This window comes from Chroicocephalus ridibundus, chromosome 16 (assembly GCF_963924245.1).
Source record: "Chroicocephalus ridibundus chromosome 16, bChrRid1.1, whole genome shotgun sequence".
In the NCBI taxonomy this organism is placed as follows: Eukaryota; Metazoa; Chordata; class Aves; order Charadriiformes; family Laridae; genus Chroicocephalus; species Chroicocephalus ridibundus.
In genome coordinates this window covers 10,065,451-10,088,967 of record NC_086299.1, presented here as the reverse complement: position 1 = coordinate 10,088,967, position 23,517 = coordinate 10,065,451, and the positions used below count along the sequence as shown (strand labels likewise).

The 23,517-nt window shown below is 44.8% G+C and overlaps 1 protein-coding gene across 6 annotated transcripts; it reads left to right on the top strand.

Moving 5' to 3' along the window:
- Positions 1–17: 17 nt before the first annotated feature.
- Positions 18–23,263, top strand: HP1BP3 (heterochromatin protein 1 binding protein 3). 6 transcript variants are annotated; one of them, XM_063353620.1, is made up of 14 exons: positions 176–902; positions 8,514–8,713; positions 9,148–9,250; positions 10,688–10,838; positions 11,172–11,331; positions 12,401–12,544; positions 13,112–13,192; positions 14,870–15,024; positions 15,802–15,892; positions 16,588–16,747; positions 19,969–20,080; positions 21,064–21,201; positions 22,052–22,333; positions 22,705–23,263. In XM_063353620.1, the coding sequence occupies exons 2-14, from the start codon at positions 8,618–8,620 to the stop codon at positions 22,775–22,777; spliced, it is 1,746 nt and encodes a 581-aa protein (XP_063209690.1). In that variant the 5' UTR covers positions 176–902; positions 8,514–8,617; the 3' UTR covers positions 22,778–23,263. The 6 variants fall into 6 exon arrangements, with proteins under 6 accessions (XP_063209688.1, XP_063209689.1, XP_063209687.1 ...); XM_063353615.1 differs by lacking the exon at positions 176–902 and adding an exon at positions 60–151 and having other exon boundaries at positions 22,052–23,263; XM_063353616.1 differs by having other exon boundaries at positions 177–902; positions 22,052–23,263.
- Positions 23,264–23,517: the final 254 nt, after the last annotated feature.

The following is a 23,517-nucleotide window of genomic DNA, read 5'->3' as shown; positions in this document are numbered from 1 at the left end:
CCCCTAGCGCGCGCCGCCGCCACACCCCCCCCGCCGCGGTCCCGCCCCCGCCCCTTTGCCCCGGCCCCCCCCCCGCCGCCCCCCCCCCGCCGGTTCCCCCGCCGCCGCCGCCGCCATTAGAGGGGCCGCTTTGTGTCCGCCGGGCCTGCTGGTGAGTGACCCCCGGTGCCGCGGCGGGGGGGGAGACGGGGAGCGGGGGGGCCCGGTAGGCCGCGGGGCGAGGCGCGGGGGCGGCCTGGCGGAGGGGCGCGGGAACTCCCCTCAGCGCCGCGCCCCCTCCCTGACAGGCCTCGGGAGGGGCTGTCGTGAGGAGTCGCGACGCGGGGGCTGTCGCGGTGGGCAGCGCAGCCTGCCCCCCCGCCCTCCCCTCCTTCCCCGCCTCGTACCCGGGTGCAGGCCCCGTGCAGGCCCAAGGAGGCGGCCCCGGCCCTCCGGGGGCCTGCGAGCGGTGCGGCCGGGCCTGGCGGGGTGCGGGCCCCCTCGGCCGGGCCTGGCGGGGTGCGGGCCCCCTCGGCCCCCCTCACAAAGGAGGTGGCGGGCGTCAGAGCCGCCTCTCCCGTCCCGCTGACACCTGGGGAACACCGGCGGGGCCGCCGCGGGCGGCGGGGGCAAGGCCGGCGGCGGAAGGGGCTGATAGGGGTGCGACACAATAAATAATCGCTATTTATAAACTTCGGAAGTGCTTTAGCTCCCGCGGTGGCCTTCCCGCCTTTTGGTTGCGGGTTTGTTTGTTGTTGCTTTTTTCCTCCACAAACTCACTTCATCGGAGGCCGGGGAAGTGTCGCCACTCGAGGAAAACCTCTGTCCCAGACTTCAGTGTGGCTCCACTGTGCCAAAAAGAAGCCCCGAGTCCCCCTCGGCGCTGCCAGCGATGGATGCAGGCCTAAGTGTGAGACTATGAGGCACGTCTGAGTTCCTCCCCGAGACCCTGTGGTGGTCACAGCCTGGTTAAAGAATGTTAATTACCCTCCTCCGCTTACTGCACATGGTTTTCCACAGAGAAGGCTATTAAATTCCAGTCTGGCATGGGACTATTCCAGAGGGGCTGCCATTCCTAGTTTCATTATCCTTATTGCCTAGACTGCTGTTTTGGGCTAAAAGCTTTCAAAAACTTCAGGAGAGAAAGAGCAGCGTACCAAAATCTCAGCAGCTCTTGCCAGGCCAGAGGGGCTCCACCAGCTTACCCAAGGATAGCTCCAGAGCGGCGACACTGTTTGGAATAAAGCCTTCCCGCCTGTATTCTAACTATTTTCGCATTCACTGGTGTCTGCAAAGCACAGGGGACCGCTCAGCCTGTGCTGCAGGACAAGAAAAGTTAGATAATGTGGGGTTGTGGGTGTGTTCGCTCCTTTTAAAGTGTAGCAGAGACGGACAGTTTGCTCCTATCTCTGGTATTTCACAGGTTACTCTTTTCAGGAGTCATACTTGGCAGCTGAGTTTTTTTCGGGGTTAACGAGCGTGTCACTTCTCAGTTCTTATCAGGCCTTTTGAGTAATAGTTGCACTCTGATTTCCTAGCGTGCGAATTTTGTTTGTTTGTTTGTTTGTTTGTTTTTACCATAAATAGTATTTTTAGCATCTTCAAGAAATAGTTGGCCAACAGTCTTTGGCAAGCAGCTCTGTTATTGAGGCGGGAAAGGTTCAGAAGTACTCATGTTTATAAACAGTGTCGTACTATTGAGCTTGTCCATGTGAGAACAGCATGTGTGGGGGGAATGAGAGGAGAGGAAGGCACCACTGGTGAGGATCTCTTCCGTTCAATTAAAGAACAGAGGTGTTTTGATGGACTGCGCAGGAGAGCACTTACCTTCCTCAGGAGGAACTTAGAGATCGGTGGGTAGAGTGGGAAACGTGTGGAAATGAGGAATGGTAGGGGGAAAAAAAAACCCCACGTAATTTCTGTTCAGGGGGAAGAACTTGGTGTACATGCCTTGAAAACATCTACTGGCTTTTGCAGCCTTTCTCTGCTTTACCTGCATGTAAATAATTAGCTCTTCAATGCACCGTGCACTTTTCTCAGGTAGCAGCTGCTTGAATTATTTTTGTCTTCGGAATATCTTTTTTTTTTTTTTTTTTTTTGGTGTTTTCCCTTTCGACAGAAACTGATGTGCAAATCTTTTGTCAGTGTTCTGTTACAAGTGACCCAGGGTGTTGTGAGGATTTTAACTTCCATGAGGGAGAATAAAAGAAGTTTTATGTTGATGGACTCTAATACGAGGTGTGAGTAGATTTTGTATAGCCTGCAAGGAAATCATACCTTTTATTATGTATAGCTTTGTCCTATAGAATAGTAGGTGATGGCTGAATAAGTAATAGTTTGGGAGGAGGGTTTACATAGTGGTTTTAAATTCATTCCATCTAAGCAAGGAGGATGTTGCCTGTAAGAGTTTTGTGCCCTGGTCTGTAATGTTAGCAGCCTAAATTTTCATTCAGGTGTCAGTGGTTTGTCAAAATTCATAATGTTGGATCCTGGAACAAAGATATTTCATCCAAGGCTATGAAACTTTCAGCAGTGGATTTTCACGTTGGAGTAGTTTTAAGTTTGTGACCTAAACCTGTTCTAAACTTAAAGCTGAACTCTCTGCTTTCTAATATGGGCTATTGAATTCCATAGCCGCTTGTGACAGCGGCAGCACATGGAGAATCTGTATCATGGACCAGACGAGCCAAAGCTTGTTCAAAAATTGTTGTCCCACAGGGGTTTTCACTGTCACAATCCTGAGCATCCATGCTGAGAGGGATTATTTTTAGGCAGCTATGCAAGCAGAAATTCTGCTTCCTATTAATCCCTCAGCTGAAGTTTTTGCATGTTTCTAGGTGTAATAGTGGCGTAATTTAAGTTGCACGCCACCTGGCTTTGTCTGTGTCTGGGGATATGAAGAAAAACTCCTGGGGATAGGAAAAGAAGATAATCCAGGCCACGGAAATGATCTGTTGTTACTGTCTTCTGTATAGGTCAAAGACTGATCGAGAAAGAATCTGAAACCTGTAGTGGTTTTTACATTGACCTGTCATTCTTGGTGGTGAAGAATCATGGCGGTGAGGCATGGGTCGTTACGTGTATTTTAATAAACATCTGTTGAGCTTGAGCTGACTTTGAGTTTCAGTATTATACCCTAACAGAGATGAGGCGCTGAGCTAGGTCCCGGGTTGCGAGGCAGAGCATCAACCTCACTGTAGTAATGTGCCGTTTTGTTTTGTTTTGTTCTTTTTTCCAGTGAAAGCAGCGTCTGTGCGTGCACGGGGCAGTATTTAATCTTTGCTTTACTCTGTGAAAGCAGAGCAGCAGGATAGGCAAGGTGTAAGTCAGGCTGTATTCGTGGTGTTTGGAGTCGCAGGTCCAAATTCAGTGCTATCCTGAAATGAAAATGTATCTTTAGACTTAGAAATTTGGATCTCCGTGTGTAGGAATGCATGTGTTTGGAAACTAGAAGCGTGAAAGGTTTTCACTGTGCTCCCGTGAACCCTAATGTACTTGGGGTTTGGTGTTCCCCCCCTTAACACTGTGTGGGGAAGGAGTGGATGGAAATAGAAACTGTAACGCTAGTCAAGCCAAAGTATTTCTTGCCTGGCAAGTGGTGAGCTATTGGATCTTTGTATTGGACCACGATTCTTCTTTAATTGAAACAAGATGGTTTGTAATGCTTGCAGCAGCGTGGGGCTCAGATAGCCTGTAACGGATCTCTGGGAGACTCAACGGGGAGAGAGCTGCAAATACAGCCCTTGTAGCTTAATCAGGAGACAGGCGATTGAAAAGTCCGCTGAACTAGGACACCTCCCAGGAAATCGATGCTGCGCGGTGGCCGTAAGGATCGGGACAAAGTTAGCCCAAAACTTGTTGAATGGCAGCAAAAGCAATGGGAATGCGAGTTGTGGAGTAATGCTCAGCCAGATGGGAAACGGGAGTGAATTTCCAAGCAGGCTGCCAAATAAGGATTAGAAGTGGGGACTAACTTGTATTCTGTATTCGGTAAGATATTTTATTCGTCTACACGTTTTTAGGCGGTTTTAAATGACTTAATACTACTGGTCTGACTTAAGACAGCAGGCATCTTGGTGAACTGCAAGAACAAAAGAGAGATCAGTAAGAGCTGGAACTTCTTTGAAGCAGGCTGCAGAAGGCAATCCGCTGAGAACTTCTAGCTGATACATTTTACAAAACACAAATTTGTATCAAAGTTGTTGCTGGATGTTTATGTTCTGTGACAATGTAAATATTGAGGGTTTTGGTAAGACACCTTCTACCTGAGCTGGATTTTTAGGGGAGAGGTTTGAGGATTTCAGAGGGCCAGAAGTCTTGGAAAAGTTGGCCAGCTTGCAATTTAGAAGGTAATATTTTGGCATGTTTTATTTGGATTTGCAAAAATATTAACATTTCCTGTGCTTTTTTTCTGCGGCTTCTGAGACATTTAAATGCTTTTCCGCTCAGGACAGCACTATATAGTAATAGTTAATTGCACAATAATCTATAGCCTGTTTTTAAAATACAATTACTTTACTTTTTAAGCCTTTCTGATAATGAACAGTCATTCTTGCTTCCGTTGCTTGTAAGGTTGGCAGTTTTATATCCCTTGACACCCTGACCTAAGTCTGCAAGAACATAAAAACTTTTTTCTAGCCCTTTTTGACCCGATTTCTAGACCCATGTCATGTACAGTATTCCAAGTCGTGTCTAAGAGCACATCAATCACCGGAGTACGTGTCATGTAACAGTAAGTGGACACCCTTAAGGGCACAGGATTGGATATGCTTTCTCATTTTTCCGTTGCATATTTGTTTTCAGTCTGCTCAGCCCGTACACCCTACCCCGAGTCCTTGTGTCTTGGTATTTCTACCAGCGTGACAGTTGGCTTGCCATGATCAAGACCTGACTTTATCCTGAAATATTTTCTCTTGAATGAGATGGAAGTCTGAGATAAGCTGGCAAATCAGTAGAAATTCAAGGACTCATCCAAACTGTGCTTCAAATTAATTTATTTTTTTTCATGCACATTCTTGTGTCTCTTACATTGGTGGGGGACTCCACTCTTCTGAAATATTATCCAGAATGTGTGTGTCTCACCTGAAGCCTCCCTTCGTGGCTTTTTTCCTAATGATGCGTTGATAACTTAGGAGGAGATTGGTATATTTTTTTCATAATAGTTCATGGACCTGTACCTTTGACTGGGCCTTCCATTAGTGGCTGCTCCCTGAGCTGGGAGACTGGATACTGTCGACCATTCCTGCTCATCTAGAAATCCAGAAAGCTGGGGGGTTTTGTTGCTTATCAGCTCCTCGCTGGATTACCAGCTTTGAAATGACTAGTTCGTGATAGTTGGGGAACCTGCGAACCTGCACTTCAAATGACACATAGGAAAATGAGTGTGAGGAGTTCCTATCTGTACTTTCAAGCAGCTTTTTGTAAAGGTTGGTATCCTGATGTTTGTTTCATTGCTGGTGTGATTTTTTTTTTTTTTTTTTCTGACAATCCATTAGATCTATGTGTACGCGAGAGTTACTGAACAACCACCTTGAGAACCTGCACCCTCAATTGATGGCCTCTTCCGTCTTTCTAAGCACAATATTTGTTTGTTTGACATTTGTGTAAATGCAAAATACAGTTATTACTTTCCAGTTGCTTATTATTAAAAGCGATGCTTGCAATGGTGGTACGCATTTAAAGATGTCTTCGTATCTCATACATAGGGTGTCCAGGTAGCAGTTGGCTTGGGTGACTTGATTTTTCATTTAAGTAAATCTTCTGTTTTATTTGGAGGGGGATGAGAGTTTTTCTGCATTGCTGTAGCAAAACCTTCTAGTCTTTTGCTTTATCTTTTTAAGAAACTAAATTCAGTCTTGTTTGTAGTTGACGTTTCACACCCAGTCCAGGAAACTACTTTTGATCCTTCTTCGGAAAGAAATTGGCCGAGCAAAAGTAGTCCTTGAGCTGTGATGCTTTCGCAAGGTGATGCTTGTGACTTTGCCCCTTGAATATGGGTGCTTTGAAGTCAGTAGGTGATTATCCTCCTGCTTCTTTGATTCCCGTGGCGTTTTGAGCAGGAGTTGGGTTGGGAATGGGAGGGAATCAGCAAGCTCCTGTTTGGGGCACTCTGAATTTCTGCTGGATGATGACTTATTTGCGTGTATTGTTGGCACTGAAGTTATGAATTGTGCTGTGTTAAGTTTCACTCTTGAGAGCAAAGACTCAAGTAGTTTATACTGTGATCTTAACAAAAGGGTTTTTTAGAACTTGGGGAATTTTAAGTCAAAGTTGGGAGTACTGTGTTTTCATGTGTGTGACATGCAGGTCACACAGTTTAAAAATAAATAAAACCCAGGACCAGGTCAGCCAGAGTGCATGCTTGTATGTATGTTTTAGTAATCCCAGGGAAAATGTCTTTTGTAGCCCCCAGCTGATTTCCCTGAGGATGGATCTGTTATTGGTTATTTTAGGACTCATTTCAAAATGCTGGCATTTTTTGAAGGGCTTCAGGCTATGCTTCTTAGAAAAAAAAAAAAAAAAAAAAAAAAAATGCTTGATGCTGAGCCGAGGCCAGGTGAAAATTTTTAATTTTTCCTCTCACTTTCCACGCTTAAGGGAGGACGATCCCATAAAACAGAAGAAAAAAAAAAAAAAGAAGTGCTGGGCTGTAGTTTCTATGTTGTAATTGGCCATTGGTATTTTTTTCCCATGCTGAAATTTCATAAGAAATCTTCACTCATCTCATTTATTTTAGTTTTGGCTTGTAGTGTGGTTTGATTTTTCTGTTTTGTCTCAGAAGAGGATATCTGTCTCTGTTGCACTTGTTTGCTTCTACTGGTGCAGAGGCAGGGCTAGTTCGCTGCCATTTTTCAGCATGACTGTTCGGTGTCAAAGGAGAAGTTGTAGATGTTGCAGAAGCGGATTGACTGTCTTTAGCTGTCAGAAGCGCTGTGTTTTGAAGATGGCCAGCTAGATGTCTGTCTTCTAGAGCATCTCCCGTGGAAATGCTGCCTAGCCATGTCTCTAGTCCTCCTGCCATCAGACTGAAAGGAAAGTCTCTTGGTCAGTTGTGCCGTAGGTGTGTGCAGCTGGTGTGACACTGCACCCACCTGCACCAGCAGTGCATTCAGCTTATTAATTTTTCAGTTTATTATTTGGGGAGGAGGTGTTGTAGGTACAATGATGTAGCCTCTTGCGTCACCAGTCCTTGGGAACCATTGTATCTTAACGCGCATTCCCCTTGACTCTTCCTTCACTGCCACTGGTTTCGGAATGGAAACTACCTACACAGCTTGGAGATTTAACAAAAATGCTCCATGCAGATGAGCTGGGGTTTGGTTTGCCTGGGAAAATAACTGAGGTAGAGAAAGTCCCTCCAATCGATGAGGAGTCCCCACTGCTGAGTAATAAGAGGACTATATTTTTTGGCAAAAATACGGAGTAATGGAGGTGGTATTGATGTGGTACGGAGCATCCATCCCTGCAATGGAGAATGCAGTGCAAAATGCTGAAACTGGTGAAAGTCATTTTGAAAACCATGCCAGGAGTCATGTTAGGTCTCCGTTCAAGAGGAGGACACTCAGGCTGGGGGAATACCTCTTAGAAGTGAAAATCTGTGGTAAGTGTCTGCCTTCTTGTCCGAGCGAAAGAAAACAGACAGAACAGGTAGAAATGGGGAGCGTTTGGCTGTTTATCTGTAAGGAAGGGAAGAGGGCAGTCTGGAGCTTGATCCTTTGGATGGAACCAGGGAGACCGGGTCCAGCCCTGGTGCGCTAGAGGTGAGGCTTTTCTTTTGAGGTTTTGAAAGGGGGTGCTGAGAAGAGGAAGTGAATGAGCAAGTGAACCCTGTATTTTGCGATGGAAATAGCAGAGCACCTCTCCTTAGGAGAGGCTGACGCAGGCGGGTGGGCAGCAGGTAAGAAAGGTTAAACTATGCTTAACCCATTCAGCATCCATGATGCTGCATGTGTTTGGAGGAGAGTTTTGTAAAGCTTTAATTTTTTTGTAGAAGGTATGGAGACTGCTGTGCTGATGGTTATTTTCTTGTTCAAGGACTCCTTCTTTTCGCTAAATTGCATGGGGTTTAGTTTGGGAGGGGCACGGTTCGGGTCCCCAGTGTGTGTATTTTCTGCCTAACAGATTTAATTCCTTAGGCTGATAGAAGCTGGATCAATGTGTCAGCTCCTGCTTTTACCCAAAGTCAATGACTTACTGGTTACCTCAATGCCTTACTTTAGGCACAGTGCAATTTCTGCTTTTTGTTAATGCTTTCTGTTAATTTAAAGAGCCTTTTTGTTCTTTCAGATATGTTTTAATGGAGCAGGCTGCAGTTCTGGCTTATACCTTTACCATTTCCGCTACATCCATAGCGCTCAAGTTTGCATACATGTTTTAGCGTCTTTGTTGAATGCAAGTGTTGATTGTCAGTTATGTTAGTCATAAGCTGTAAGTCATTTGTCTTTCTTTTCTTTTTAGTCTTTAGTTTGTTAGATACATGGACATAGATGTTTTTGTTTTGTTAATTTTCACACCACATCTCTTCTGTACTTTAGGTTGACTCCTCACTGCACTGTGAAAACCATTAGGAAAAAGTCCTTGGGGTTAAAACCTGGGGCTCCACAGTGTTACCTGCACTTGGGGCTAGAAATTAATTTAAATGGCGACTGATCTGTCTGAAGCTGAACCCGTGCATCATAAGGCGCTTCCACTCTTAACGGGAGCTCAGCTGATCCACACGGACAAGTTAAGTGAGGTAGGGGCTGGCCCATTCTCCAAGCTTGCCCTTGGATCAGTCCTTGACTTCCAGTCCTGCTGAAGGTTACTTGGTACTCTTTCTCCCCTGCTTGTAGGAAACTCAATTGGGAGTCTAATAAACCCCATACGTGCTCTCCTTCCCCTTCCCTGCTTTGCCTGAGATGACGTATTTGTCAAAATCCTCAAATGGTCATCTCATTTAATTTGGAATTGAAAAGAAATTATTTCTTCTATAATTGTAAAACGTGAAACTATCCTCTCCAAGTATGCTTTAAAGAAGCAGGTTTGAGGGTTACTGTCTTCTAAAATTCTGAAAAATCCAAATGTAACCGGAATATTTCTACATATGCTGCTTTGATTTACTTTAATCCCGTTTCAAAAACTTTCCGATTCTTTCCAGTATCGGTACTGATTTTTGTATACTTTTTCTAGAAAGTTGAAGACGACACGATGCCGATCCGTCGCTCAGTGAATAACTCTTCCCGGGAAACTCCTCCCAAAAGCAAACCTGCTGAAGGTGAAGAGGTCAAAGCAGGTACGGTAATAGTCCTATAGTGAGTTGCTAATGTATATCCAAACATAGGGATGTGTTCCAAAACTCCTGAAAAAAACCTTACTGCTGTGATTAAAATGTTACGAATGCTTAGCTTCTTTTCACAGCCGTTTCCTGAGTTATTGGGAAGTTGTATTTTGCAGCCACTGTCTTCAGTCTGAGCCCAATTGTTTTGTCCTTCATATTCTGTGGCAAAGCCCTGACACTCCAGACATGAAAATACAGCTAAATATAGTCCCTTTTAAATTTGTGCATCCTTTAGAGTAAAGGTAGAAACTGTGAAGTTTCAGTAGTGTCAGGAAGATGGGTTAAGATCAAAAGGTAGAGTTGATGAGTGGAAAAACAAAGTATTTAATTTTTTTTCTTTCTTTTCCTGAACAAAAGGATTTTACCACAACGTGTCATAAAATCTAGTCTGATATTAATGTCTGGTCTTAGCAGCTTTACCGCAGTTTCTCAGAATGTGTCATTTCAGTATTGTATTCTGTTAGTTTCACTAACAGAAGTTAGAGACCTTAGACTTTGTCCTCTTTGGTGTCACAAATAAATAAAGTACGTATGAAACTAACTATTAATACACTGCATATTTTAAATGCATGATGCCTTTGTGGGAAAACGTAGGAAAACACAGGAGAATGTGGCAGGAGTGCTTAAGCTTGTTCTCAAAGATAGAGAAACTGTCTAATGCGTGGAGCAGTCACAGTAGACAGCTCTTTATCCAAAAAGTGGGTAATGGCACTTTATACGCATCTTATCTAGCAGGCAGCGCAGTCTCTAAGGCCCGTTCTCAGCTAAATGTACTGGAGTTAATTTGCTTGGTGAGTTAAATTCTGACTGGATTTGATCCTGCTAATAGACAAGTGTTTCTGCAAATGCACGTGTGATCTAAAGCTTTGCCAAGTCTGGAAAAATGTCATTGAAGCTTAAAATCCCTCAGGTGCAGAAACAGAGGTGTTTGACGACGAGTTGGTCGTAAACAAAGCTGCTTGTATGTATCTGTCCAAATTTCATGTAGAGATGTATGGTTTTGTACCTTTCTGAGTGAAAAACGCATAAACCACAACATAGGGGAAAATCTTGGTGTTTCATGGTACTGATTTCCCCGCCCCAGTGTCTCTGATGAGGGATGAGTGTAACAGTAACTGCTGTGGTTAAGAGGAAAAGACTGGGGGAATTAGTTCATTGTAAAAATGCTACATGGTGTTGCTCAAAGTTCTTCTGGCATTTGGTGGCTGATTACACCTTTTCGAAGCTCTTTCACTAATTTCGTTCATTTCTTAAGTTATGTTTAAATTAGAGAAAAGAAATTGTCTGGTGGGAAATGATTTTGAGTGGGTGTTCTTAAGCTTTTTTTTTTTTCCACCCTCTGAATAGAGGCTAGTTTTAGGCTGTAACTTGATGCGTTTTCGTATCTTCTAGATGCGGAAGTAACTTCTGAGGAGTCTGCCTCTGTTGGAGAAGAACAAGAGAGTGAAACCCTGCCTGCTGCATCCAATGAAGCAGAACAGCCAAAGGAACCTGAGAATGAAGGGAAGGGGGAAACAAAGTCCTCAGAAGAAACCAAAAAGGAGTAAGGCTTGCTTAGTGCTGAATTCAGGAATTTGGGTAGGATTCAGAAGAAAGTCAGGTTCTACAGATAGAAAAGAGATGGGGAAAATAGGATGGATCCCTTTAAAAGGTGCTCATATGTCTTGGGAAGGAGCTACCAATCAAGTGTAGCTGCTGTTCTAGAAAGCGTGTGAGGCTGAATATCAAGATAGGGTCTCTTTTGTCTAATAGAAAATGTTCTTTAAATTATTTTCAGTGTCAGATGTTCTGTGCCTTTTTTTTTTAATTGTCGTTCTGCTTGTTGCCGTGTTTTACAGTGTCATTTGTCTTACCATTGCTTTGTATTTTTCCTAAGTGAGAAGGATCAGTCTAAGGAAAAGGAGAAGAAGGTGAAAAAGACCATTCCTGCGTGGGCTACTCTTTCTGCTAGCCAGCTAGCTAGGGCACAGAAGCAGACTCAGATGGCTGCCACCTCACGTCCCAAAATGGATGCTATTTTAACTGAGGCTATCAGGGTAAGCAGGAGACAAATGTTTCTTTTGTTCATCTGTCACAAAGCAGAATAATTTGTGCTCCTAAAATCCACAATTTCAGCTTGCTGATGGTACAGATGACAGTGCTGTCTGTTAGCAGGAAAGTTACTGCATAAGACGTGTATGCTTCTGCCTGAAAGTCCATGGAGCTGATATGTGAGTCCATGACGATGAGGCAGCCCTGTAGCTTTATTTCTTTGTTTAGAATTTGTTCCCCTCCCTAATTGCGTTATTAGAAACAGCTATGATGACATAATGTGGTTGATTGCTGTCATCGTTTAATTTGGCGAGCCTTCTAGCCATGTTTAACTTGATTTACCTTGATTAATCCATCTATTTGTTACGTGCTTTTTTCAGCGTTAACTTATTCTAATTCAGGACAGATGGAGATACTGTAAACTAGCATTCCAAAGCGGTGTCGGTCTTGGTTTGCTCTATCCCCCCTGGTTGTGCTGTAGTAGTTGCAGTGCAAAACTGCTGCTCTCCCCTCGAGGCTTGGTTCACGCACGTTGCCTTCACAGGAAGCCTGGACTCCACCAGCCTTAATTGCAAGATGGCCTTTCCAGCTGCTTTATCGTCAAAATATGAACTTCAACTTAGGTTTTTTACTAGTTTACTAACGTCAATCCTCTGTCTTCTTAAAAAAAAATAATAATTGGCAACTTGTTCTGACTTAATGATTACTCTATCTGACATTAGTAAAATTACTTACTGGTTGTATAGTGTTGGTTTGCCAAAAAGTGACTGTATTTTGTAGTAGCATGCAGTGTTTAAGGCGTTACAGGTAAGTAGTTCAGAATAGGGGAGTAGTTGATACGCACCTGCTGTGCTGCTTTTGTGTTGTCTGCTCCTCAGCTACCCTGAAGGGGAAAATTAACTATTTTGTTAGTCATATTTTATACTCTTGAGTCATTGTGGGGAAAAGGCCAGCCCTGGCATCCTGTGCCGATGTGCTGGTCTGTATGCATCAGTTCAGTCTCTGTTCTTCCAGTCCCACAGCAAGATAATTTCAGTGCAGGTGGTTTCTACTAATTTTTTGCTTCTCTTTCAGGCGTGCTTTCAAAAGAGTGGTGCATCAGTCGTTGCAATACGTAAATACATCATCCACAAATACCCTTCCCTGGAGCTTGAGCGGAGAGGCTATCTTCTAAAGCAAGCGTTGAAAAGGGAGCTGGAGAGGGGACTCATTAGACAGGTAAGAGTTGCTTTGTGGAGCAGCAGTGGAGCTGGTAGGGCTGAGCTACACAGGAGTTTCTTAAACTCCGTTAGCGGGTCTCTGGGGTAATCACGTTCTCCCTTGGGGAGCTTAATCAACCTCTGTCTCCACTTTGTTAGACACTAACAGAATTTCAGCGTTGTTCTGTCAATTACATACTTTGCACGGTTGTCTTTTGTTTACGGCAGTTTATGACCGTTTCTTGTTGTTGTGTCATATGGCATTGCAGCAGCATGTGTCTTCAAACCGAGTCCAGCAACGTCACTTCTGCAGCAGCATGTTTCCTTTAGCACTGTAATTTATGCCTGCGGTATCTGTTAGGGTCTCCTGGTCAGGACAGCAGAGTGTGTTACTAACGTCTCACTGTAGTTTCTGATCTTACTGAAGTTTCAGTGCGTTCAAATCGGGCCTCTGCCACAACAGCCCATTGCCAGGGTGGTGACGGTGCATTCAAAATCTGCCTAATGGCGTCAGCTAGTCTCTTTCAGGTTGTTATCACTCGGAGTTACTTTGTTAAAGACTGAAATGGGCTTTCTTTTGAACTAGGTGAAGGGAAAGGGAGCTTCTGGGAGCTTTGTGGTGGTGTCTAGTGCAGGAAAAACTGTTCCAAAAGCCAGAGACAGAAAGGTAAGATGGACCATTTTAAACAATACTCCGAAAAATCTTGCACTGAAACACATGTATCTTGCAAAATGCAGCCTAACCTAAACCCAAACAGTATTCTCCTCCTCTCAACCCAAAGAGTTTTCTCCTCCTTGCTGTACTTTCCCTCGCTAAATGCAGTAATTGAAATGCTCGTTCCACTAAAATCAGAATCAGACAGCTCGTTTGAGAAATTAAAACCAAGTAGAATAATGAAAATCTTTAAATGTTTACATTAAACCCCTAGGGTTTGGTTCAGAGGAAGAAAACTGAATAACCGTGAAATTCCTTTTCTGTCTTTACCTGGTAGAGAGAGAGATGCCTCTCGAGTATTGCAAGAAAGCTTTATGCTACTGCTTTTACTGTTATATCTATTGCATGGATAAATGGAAGACTTCAGTCTTCAGGACTGTCAGATGAACATTTTTCCATCAGCTGGGAGGGCAGAGCGAGGAAGAAGAAAATGTCCTAAGGCTTCTGGAAGCAAGCTGCTAATGTTGGGTGTATATTGTTCCGAGGTAGTAAAATGGGATGTGTTGTTTTTTGTTTTTTGTTTTTTTTTTTAGCCTAGTCCTCACAATTAGTCATGGTTCCAGCACCGCTGTTCTCCACTCCCTGCTGCCCTGGGTGTATGAAACACATTTCTAACACCGCAGTTACAAAATGCTTAGCTGGAATTGCCGATCCGCTTGCAGCTTAGACGGGTGAACCCAGGGAGTATTGTAAGGCCTTGGTGCTTATCTCTTGGCTGCTGGGGAGACCAAAAGTCCTAGAACTGAAGGAAAGAGCGACACACTTGGTACTAGGGCACTGAAAGAAACTAATTGCAGGGTAACTTCTTTTTAAATAGAGCTCACTGGCTCCACAAGAAGTTTGAGCAAGGCACCTGATAACTGCTAACACATCGCTTTTCTTGTCTGCAGCATATCAGTGTCTTTGTTCCTAGTTACTTTCTCTGTGTTGCTGCAAAACGAATAGCTTGCTTTTGTTTTCAGTGAATTCAGCTAGCAGCAGAGCAGCTGTCTGGGTGAGCAGCACCCTCACCCATTTGACCGTTAGCAAAGCTGCTGTTCAGCATCAAAATCGTTAAACTTCAGCACATTTCCCCACTCTTTTCTGTGTAAAGGACAGGACATTTTTTTCCTAATCATCTCTTCCTCGCAGTAACAAAGGGACGGAGGAAAATTCAGAAGGGAGTGTTGGCTTCAATCAAGGTTTCATTCTGTCATCTGAAAAAAAGAAAATGCACTCCTGTTTGCCTGTTCAGTTTTGGGAAGATCTGACCTGTGTAAACAGGTCTTGCCATTGGTTTTTGTGTTACATGTCAGCGTGAATCGCTTTCACCTGTCTCATTGAAGGGTAGCAGAGGAAAATGTCTATAGAAGACGAAGGAAACCATTAAAAATACAGATATTGTTAAATACTCAGCAGTTTATGTTTGTAAAACTTTCCTAAGACTCCTATGAAAATTCCAACCAAATTTGCTTGATTTTGCTTAAACTGCTAAACTATTAAAATTGTTAATTTAAAGAGCTGCCTTACAGAATTGATTTTCCAGATCTGTGGCCAGTGTCAGGAGCACTTCTCCCCACCTCTGCATTGTTGGATCAGAAAACCCAGAGTTTTAGGCCCCACTGATGCGTAAAAGTATGTGTGTTTCAGAAAAGCACTTCCGCTCCAACTGCAGAGCAACAAGTCAAGCTGGAAGATATCCTGCCGCTGGCTTTCACCCGCCTTTGTGAGCCGAAGGAAGCTTCTTACAGCCTGATCAAGAAATATGTGTCTCAGTATTACCCCAAACTCAAAGTAGATATAAGGTAGGTGCAGGAGTACGCTTTTGCAAGCAGAGCTGCAGAGGAGCAGTGAAACACGGCCGCCTTCTGGCTTTGCCTCCCTTCACGGTGATTTCGGTTCAGTATTTCGGCAGACAGCAGACAGGTGGTGCTCTGCATTGCGGAGCCTGCAGGAAAGGTTGAGGAGAAGCTCTGCCTTTCTCTGCATCCCTCCACACCCAATCTTTGTTTCTGACGCCGACATCAGCATAGCTCTGTGCAGCTCCACTCTTAACCAAAAACTAGAGCCCTTCAGCTGGCGTGAATGTGAAAGGTCTCTCCTTGGGATATTGTCCCCCTTGGTTCTGCATGCTTTAACTGGCACACGCTTACAGGAATCTTTAAGTTTGACCATTCGGAGCGGGTCAGGGCTTGGGGAGGAAGCAAATCAAGGAAAACCCTGTGCGTCACCTCTTACAGGGGCTTGTACTCGGTCCCTTGTTTGTCTACGAGCTGACTGACTCATTGCCCACCGAGTCCAAATGTGCTTTTCGAAATGAGTAAATCCTTCCAAGCGAAGCTCGTCTGTTTCTGGATACGCAGTGACACTGAGAAAGCGTTGCAGTTGAATTTCCGCTAACGTACATTGTTCTTCTCATGTAATCCGCGCTTGCTGACAGATCTCCATTTAAAATGTCTGTATGTAGGCAGATACCACTTGTAAGTACTGCTCTGCTCACACTCCGTATAAAGTGTTGTTTCTCTGTTTGTTTTTTAAGCTGTCAGTGTGTGTCAGTAAAGCTTTATCCTCCTGTGTTTCAGACCCCAGCTCTTGAAGAATGCCCTGCAGAGAGCTGTAGAGAAGGGCCAGTTAGAGCAGATCACAGGGAAGGGAGCGTCTGGGACATTCCAGGTCAGAACCAGAGTTCATCTTGTTTTGTTGACTGTACTGACCACAAGCCTTGGATATAAGTTAACGCGCCCTCTCCCCCCCACTACCCCCCAAGTTTTATTGGGTACACTTTTCTTTAGCAGCTTGTCACATTCAGGAGTTGTCAAACTCTGAAGCAGTAGGACTCTTATTCTCCTCTTGGTCTACATTTCTGGAGCAGACCCCCCTGCCTTCCTTGCTTAGCGTGTTCCACATGCTGCTTCAGCTCTGACTCACTAGCACAGTAGGGGAGATGGTGGGGTAAGCGTTCCTTTCCATCACTAATTCCGAGTGCAGTAGGTACCCCAGATGCCTGCAACGTCTTTTCCTTGTGTCTGTGCCATAGAAGTCTCCTGGGTACATTTGGTCTGTGGGATGGAGGAAGATCTGATTGATTTCCTTCCCTAAGTGATAGGCCCTTAGATTCCCACATCCTTGCCGTGTATTTGGGGACTAGGACAATGTGTTACTGATAAAAAGCACTCCAGGCCAGTTGACTGAATAGGCCTCTCCTCCCAGTTAAAGCTGAGAGAGCAGCGTTCCCTGTGCAGTGTTTTAATATAAAACGTATCTGTGCTAATGCAGGAGCGCCGACCCACCTGGTGCAGAGGAGCTTGTCCTGACCTGGTTTGGGAGAATTTTGTCTTGATGCTTTTCTCTTCCTCCTTGGAAAATAGCTGAAGAAATCAGGGGAGAAGCCCCTGCTGGGTGGGACTCTGATGGAAGACGCCATCCTGTCTGCAATTGCGGCCATGAACGAACCGAAGACCTGCTCCACCACAGCGCTGAAGAAGTATATCCTGGAAAACCACCCAGGGACCAACTCCAACTTCCAGGGTAAAGTATCGATCTGCCTAACGCTTCTCTTTTACATGCTGAAAGAGAGTCCTGCAGCTGCAGATGTGGCTGTGCATCACCTTTCAGCTATTCCGTTGAGCCTGCTGGGGAAATGACAGCTGCACGGCTCTTTGTGCTGCAGAGATGCTCAGTGTTTTTAATTCCCATTAGTTCCTTTCAAGCCTGACAAAGGCTAGTTTCTGAGACATAATGCATGTTTCTCTTGTCTGTAGCATGTTCACAGGAAGGAGGAATAGCATTCAAGTAATTTATTGTTTTTAAATCACCAAGTTGATTTGATCTGTCTCTATTTCGAAAGCCTACAGCTTGGCATAAACACAGTTCCTAGTTGCTTTTTATTTAGACAAGTTGCATAGTCTAACTCTAAAAAAAAAAATAAAAATCACTCTTGCTGATTTGTTTGAGGTCCTTCTTTGGCTCTTATTTTAAAAGGTCAAGCAAGTGAGTAGAGAAACTAATCCTGTTATATTTGGAAAGAGATTTGGCATGTCTTTGTTCCCAGGAATTACATTAATGTCTGTTTTGACTTTTGCATTAGCAAGAGCAATACTAACAGATTTTCTAATGGCTTATTTGCATTATTTGGTCTGAGCCCCTGTGCAGTTGTTTAACTGAGGCTGGAGGTCATTTGAAGCAGGATGAGCTCGCAGCCGTCTCTGCTAGAGTCAGGCCTAAAAGTAGATCAATTTGTTACTGTGGTTTAATGGTGCTGGTGCCATTTCTCAGGACGTGGGGCCGGAGAGGAGACTGCTGATCCCACACGCTTCACCTGGAGCAGAAGCACGGCATCAGCACTGCTGTGTGATTCGGGGCTTATTGACAGATAGAAGAGCACAGGTTCCCTTGCTCACTGTGGGCTAAGGAAGTTGCCTGAGGCCTTCTGCCGATTAGAGACTGATGTCAAGTGTGACTTCTTAATCTTGGGGCAGGGAAGAGAGTTTTCAGGCTTACTAAGCCCTCGCATGATTTATTTTCAGGACCGCTGGAAATTGCCCTGGTCCTTAGAGGCCTGTGTTTAGCCAGCTTCTAGTGCTTGTCAGTCTTGCAGGTTGGATAAGGAAATTTCAGCTTGCAATCTGTTGTTTTCTTTCTCCTTCCGTTACATAAAAGGATTTTTGATGATCTCTGCTCTGTTTTAAGAGCAACTGGAGGAAGATTTGGTGAGATGTAAAAGCAGGCAGGTATGGACTGCAAAGCCTCGTACTTATAACTAGACTCGAGTGGAGTCAAATCCTTTACGTGCTGCTATTGATTTTTGGTACCCAGAGTAAAAACAGCCTTATGTTTTATGTGTTGCTCCTGTTTATAAAAGCGTGGGGTTTTTAAAGAGTTCTTGAACTATGATGATTCTAATGTTGCAACGCTAGTAATTTAATGGATACAGTCAACTCAATTAGCTGTGCAAGCTCTTCCAGTGCCAGGGTTGTGGTTTGATAAAACCCATGACAATTTATTGTCATTTAGACAATTAGTCTATCACCCGATGACCCTTCCCCAACCGGAAAGGGGAATCAAGGAAAGCAAGGCAACACGAGGGTTGAAATATAAATAGATTTAATAGGATAAGACTAAATAATTAACAATAATACTAAAGAACCAGTATTGATCCCGATAACAATATAAAATATACAAGGATTATACTCAGCCCACTCTATCATTAGGAAGCTGTGCACTCCCAGCAGGGGACAGCAAATGTGGGACGCTGCGAGTGCTACAGTTTCAGGAGGAAGGGAAAGGCTCAGGGCTCCAGGATCCGGGGCAAGGAGTTCTCTGGACCGCCGCCATCAAGGGAGAAAGAGAACTCCTCAGCAAATTTTCTAATTTACATTGAATGTGGTGTTCATGGTATGAAATAATCCTGTTGGCCAGCCTGGGTCAAACGCCCAGGCTTTGTTCCTCCTCATCTCTGCACCTGACAAGGCTCAAGAACACTGAGACCTTGAATCCCACATAGCTTAGCTGGCTATAAAGTAAATATTTTCCCCAAATTCAGACATTAGAGTCTTCCAAAAGTGGGGTTTTCCCCAGCATTAGAAGAGAAATCAGTCCTGTGTCGCTCAACCCAGGACAACCATTCAAATTAAAACATTTTGGCAGAGGTAGGCTGTAGGCTGGTGAAGGTGTGGCGCTGTCCCAAATGATTCTCTTGATGTGAAATGTCAGTTCTTGATAAAAGCCTGTTGCAGGAGTGTTGGAGCGAATACCTTTTCATTAATCGTACAGAAGAGATTCAGAAGACAGTTTAGCCAGTGTGTTTCTTCGTATTTTTCTCTTTCCATTTCTCAAGTGAACCTCTTTGGAACGTGCTTGAGGGCAGGCCTTGCTTTTTCCCTTGGTTTGGAGGGAGCTAAATATGTAAATGGTCCCTCTAATTCCAGCTGAAAATGGTTTTGAACTGACTAAAAACCTCATCCCTTGGCCAGAGACAAAGATCCCCTTTACTTGCGCAGTTTTGGTTACAATTCTTACACAGCGCACGATGGAACAGAAGACTGGAATAAAAAGTGCATTGTCATATTTCAAGACCAAATATTTTCCCTTAAAAAAAAAAAAAGAACAAAAAAACCAAACAAACCACAGAACGGGGAAAGATGCACCACGTATGAAATTAAGAACACGAGGAGGGCAAAAGAGGGTAAAGACTTGTTTTAAAAAGCACTCTGGAGAACAGGCTGAAGAAAGCTGAGGCTCGGGTTAAGTTTGGACAGAAGTAGTTACATGGCGCTGTTGAATGCATTTATAAAGAGGATTCCTTGATCGTGCCATCAATAACCTGCACTGTTCTTGACTTCTCCTTTGGAGCGTTTAAAGACATACTGGCTCAGCGTTGAGGAAATTAGTCCTGTGTCCCTCAAACCAGGACACTCGTATCTTCTTTCTGAAAATTACCTGCGAGCAGATTTCCTTTTAAATAAGACGTACTAAAACTTGTAAATGCAGTGGTCTAGCCGGGTCCTACATGCAGCAGTTGCTCTTTGCTGAGTGCAGAAAGAAGCATGCGGTGATGCCTTCACGCGTCTTGGGTCTCCGGTGCTGTTTCATTCTTCTGCAGGTGTCCTGGGCAAAGGAGACTTCCTCCTGACTCTCCAGCTCTGATTTCAGAGGGCACTGCAGAGAGCAGTAAGGTTAGACAAGTAGATAAAGATAGTAACACAACCTTTCTCTGATTTTTTTTTTATTTTTTTTTCCCCACCCTGCAGTGCATCTACTAAAGAAAACCCTGCAGAAATGTGAGAAGAATGGCTGGATGGAGCAAATTTCTGGAAAGGGCTTCAGCGGAACCTTTCAGCTTTGCTTCCCTTATTACCCTAGGTAAAGAGCTTGGCAGTAAAATGATGTTTGAGATAAGTGTTGCATAGATCAGCTGGATAGGGGGTCAACCCATGAATTTCAGCACTGCCCTTCACAGGGAAGTTTGTGGAGGGTTTAATAACTGGTGCACCACACCATTGTCACCCATCCTCGCTCTAGATAATGACATTACTTGGGTGTCTGACTGCGAGTGGACGTAAAGCTGACTTCATTAGCAAGGGAAGCTTTTAAAGGCAATAAAAATATTGGGCTCGATATTCTCAGATGCTCTGTTGTGATGCTTTTTTTTGCAGGACAGAGGCTATTTAAGTGTTTCCATGCTAAAACAAACTCGCATGAGCGGGTAGAGTGTGTTGTTCTTAACGCAAGGATGCTTATAACGAGTAGGACCCAGCTGTTTGCCTTTCTTAATGCTGATGTGGAGGAGAGGCGGGAGGAGGGAAGATGACCTAGATTAGCTACTGTGAGACTAAAACAGCCTTTCTTCCCCTGCTGTGAGCGTATATTGTGCTGGGCCGCGTAGAGCCCAGGGATGGTGACTTAGTGTCCCACGAAGAGCCAACTGGCAGCCTAGTCAATAAAGTCTCTGCTTCCCACCTTCCTTTATTGCATACCTACAAAGTCCTCAGTGGCTTCAGCCTGTGTTCGGAGTCACTGAATCTGGTCTTGTCCCTTTGTCTGCCTTCCTGTGTTTGCACAGGAGGAGCAATGAGGAAGAGGACCAGAGAAAGGATAGCTTAGGGCTGGGGCATTCCTGGGGACTTACAAGCTGTCGCACTTCTGCCATTGCAGAGATTAAATAACATTGGGTTTAGCCAGCAAACACCAAAGTCGTGCGGGTATTTCTGGATTAGGCTCAGAGCTGTAACCTGACAGGCGGGTGGGCAGCAGTGCCTGATGAGAGCCAGGGTTACCCAGGGCTTGCTGACCCCCCGGTCGTGTCCTTAGAAGTCAGTCACACTCTGACAAGAACCCTCTTGTAGCCCAGATGTGCTCTACCCAGAGAAGCAGCAGGATGAGGACTCCGAGGAATCTGATGAGGAAGAAGAGGACGAATCTGAGGAGGAGGAAGAATCGGAAGAGGAAGAGTCTGAGGAGGAAGAGCCACCACCAAAGAAGAGGTAAGGCAGCATGAGAGATAAATGGGCTCCGTTGGATGAAATAAAAGTGACTGTCACGGCTGTAGAGTGCCCAGGTTTGTCTCGTGGTGTGGTTATTTATCCACAAGGCTGTTGCTCAGGAGGTGTTGGAAGAAGTTGTTTCTAATTATGGTTGAATTCCTGGGGCACTGTCAGGATCAGGACTTCTCCGGGAGGTGTGTGCAGAAGCAGTGCCTTGCTCTGGAGATACCGATCTCCCCTGTTCCGTAATTTGAAGCTAACCTCTTTTTCCTCCAGATGAGAGGAGAGCCTGTATTAATTCTTTGTATCGCCCTTTAGTCTCCCCTGTGCCTTTTGTGCTTTACCCAAAGCGTGACGTTTCACATGGGACTTTTTGTATTTATTAAGTGTTTCCTTATGAAAACTTTTCCCTACAGCATAATTTGCAGTTCTGTAGCCAGATATGAAACCTGCCTTACTCAGAATGTGGATTTAAGCTAAGTGTTGTTCGTTAAGTAATAAAATTCCATTTAGAGAGGGGAGATAGTGCTTAGGTCTCTAATTGTTCTGACAATTGGCTTTGATTCATTGCCGTTATTTGTACATTTATATGCCTAATGAAGGAGCTGCAAACCTCGCTGGCAGGGCGCTGTGGGGATTGAGAAGTGCTTAGCGTGGCAAGATCCACCAGAGGAGTTCTTGCTCTTTGGGATTTAGCTAATGAAATGTACTGCTGCATAAAGGAACATCCGTGGTAAAGAACAAGGATGCCAAGATCTGCTTCGTTTATGCAAATTGACGACAGCAGCTCGGCTCTGGGTAGCATTTGCACCTCCACTGAGATCTTGTGCCGTCTCTCTCTCTCTGACAGGATGCAGAAGAGGCCGCCTCCAAAATCACGGAGCAGGGCCCCTCCGATGAAGCGAAGGGAGTCCAAACCCAAGCCAAGAAAAACCCCCGCGGCCCACCGGGGGAAAGCAAAGCCCCCTCCCAAGGTCAAAACCCCCGCGAAGAAAGCCAAACCAGCAGCCTCAGCCATCAAGAAACCCTCTGGTGGCAGCTCTTCCAAGAAACCAGCAGCCAGCGGGAGGAAGGAAGTGAAACCCTCGGCCAAGGGCAAATCCACCATGAGGAAATCTCTCCGGGCAAAAAAGTAAAATTTTTCCACTGTCAGGGAATCCCATGGTCAAATCCACAATCTTGTTTTATAAGTCAACGTGCATTTGTATTTTAGTTCTGATGCTTAAACACTTCTGTAATATTTTTTTTTTTTTTTTTTTTTTCCTGAATGATGGGGGGAAAAAGCTGAAAACTAAGTCAAACCAACCCGAGCGTTTGTTAGATCCCAATGCTGTGCCTCGTGTCCGCCCCTCCCCTGGAACAAGTCATCTTTAGTTTCTGCAATAATTTTAGGACTTTTCTAAGACATATATAATCTGTACATTTTACGGTGTTCCTCTTGGGTTTCGGGGGGGAGGGTTGGCTTTTAAAAAAATTCGTCAAAGAAGATCTTTATATCTTTAGACAGCAGGAACAGGATGATTGGGGGAATGTGATTCTTAATGAGAAGGTGCAACGGCAGAAGAGTCCTCCCTAGATCCCCTGCACGACGAGGTCCTTAACGCTTCTGTGAAGAAGCAGTGTACATACAGCACTTGCACTGAGTCCTGGAGGTGCTTCTTTCTGCTGGGCCGTTAGAGCGACGGGCTGAGGAGGCGGCGCGTTCGGCTCCTTCAGAACCAGCGAGGTTTGTTTGACGGTGAGTCAGATCTTCAGTAGACGGAGGCTGCAGCATCTACTGATGGTCTGATGCCAGAGGGGCTCCAAAAAGGGGTAGTTCTCCGTTAGGCGGGTGATTTCAATTAGTGTTTCCGCACCACATCTGTTACCTTAAAACCAAAATATATAAAAGTCTTCTTGAATCCAACTTTCAAATGTTTTTAAGAGATGAAGAGCCTGAGTTTTGTCACCTCTTGTTTACCGTTTTTTAAAGAGAAGTTGGAGAGCTATACAATTGCTAATGTAGCGATGTTGATAAGTGACGAACATGCAGTTTGCTAAAATAAAGTGAAACTAGATTCCAGGCCCCGCTTTGTGTGTCCTTTCTCCTCCTGGCCGCAGCTTTCTCCTCCTGGAAGAGGAGGGAATTACAGTTGCCGTGGATTGCTGCAGAGGCAAATCTTTGTTAAAAGTACATTGCCGGCATGAAAGACTGCAAACGGGGGCTATTTTAGCCTGAGCCCCTGCCAAGCTCTGTAGTTGGACGGACTTGCGACCTTTCTCTTCCCTGGTTTCTCTGGAGACAAAGGTGAGCGAGAAGAAAGCTCTGGTTGAACC

What these genes read in the sequence shown, in the direction of transcription:
- HP1BP3 (XM_063353620.1), top strand. Translation starts at nt 8,618, where the DNA reads ATGGCGACTGATCTGTCTGAAGCTGAACCCGTGCATCATAAGGCGCTT. An exon ending in TCAGAAGAAACCAAAAAGGA is followed by an intron (nt 10,839 to 11,171) that starts GTAAGGCTTGCT and finishes ATTTTTCCTAAG; the next exon opens with TGAGAAGGATCAGTCTAAGG. An exon ending in GACCAACTCCAACTTCCAGG is followed by an intron (nt 16,748 to 19,968) that starts GTAAAGTATCGA and finishes CCCACCCTGCAG; the next exon opens with TGCATCTACTAAAGAAAACC.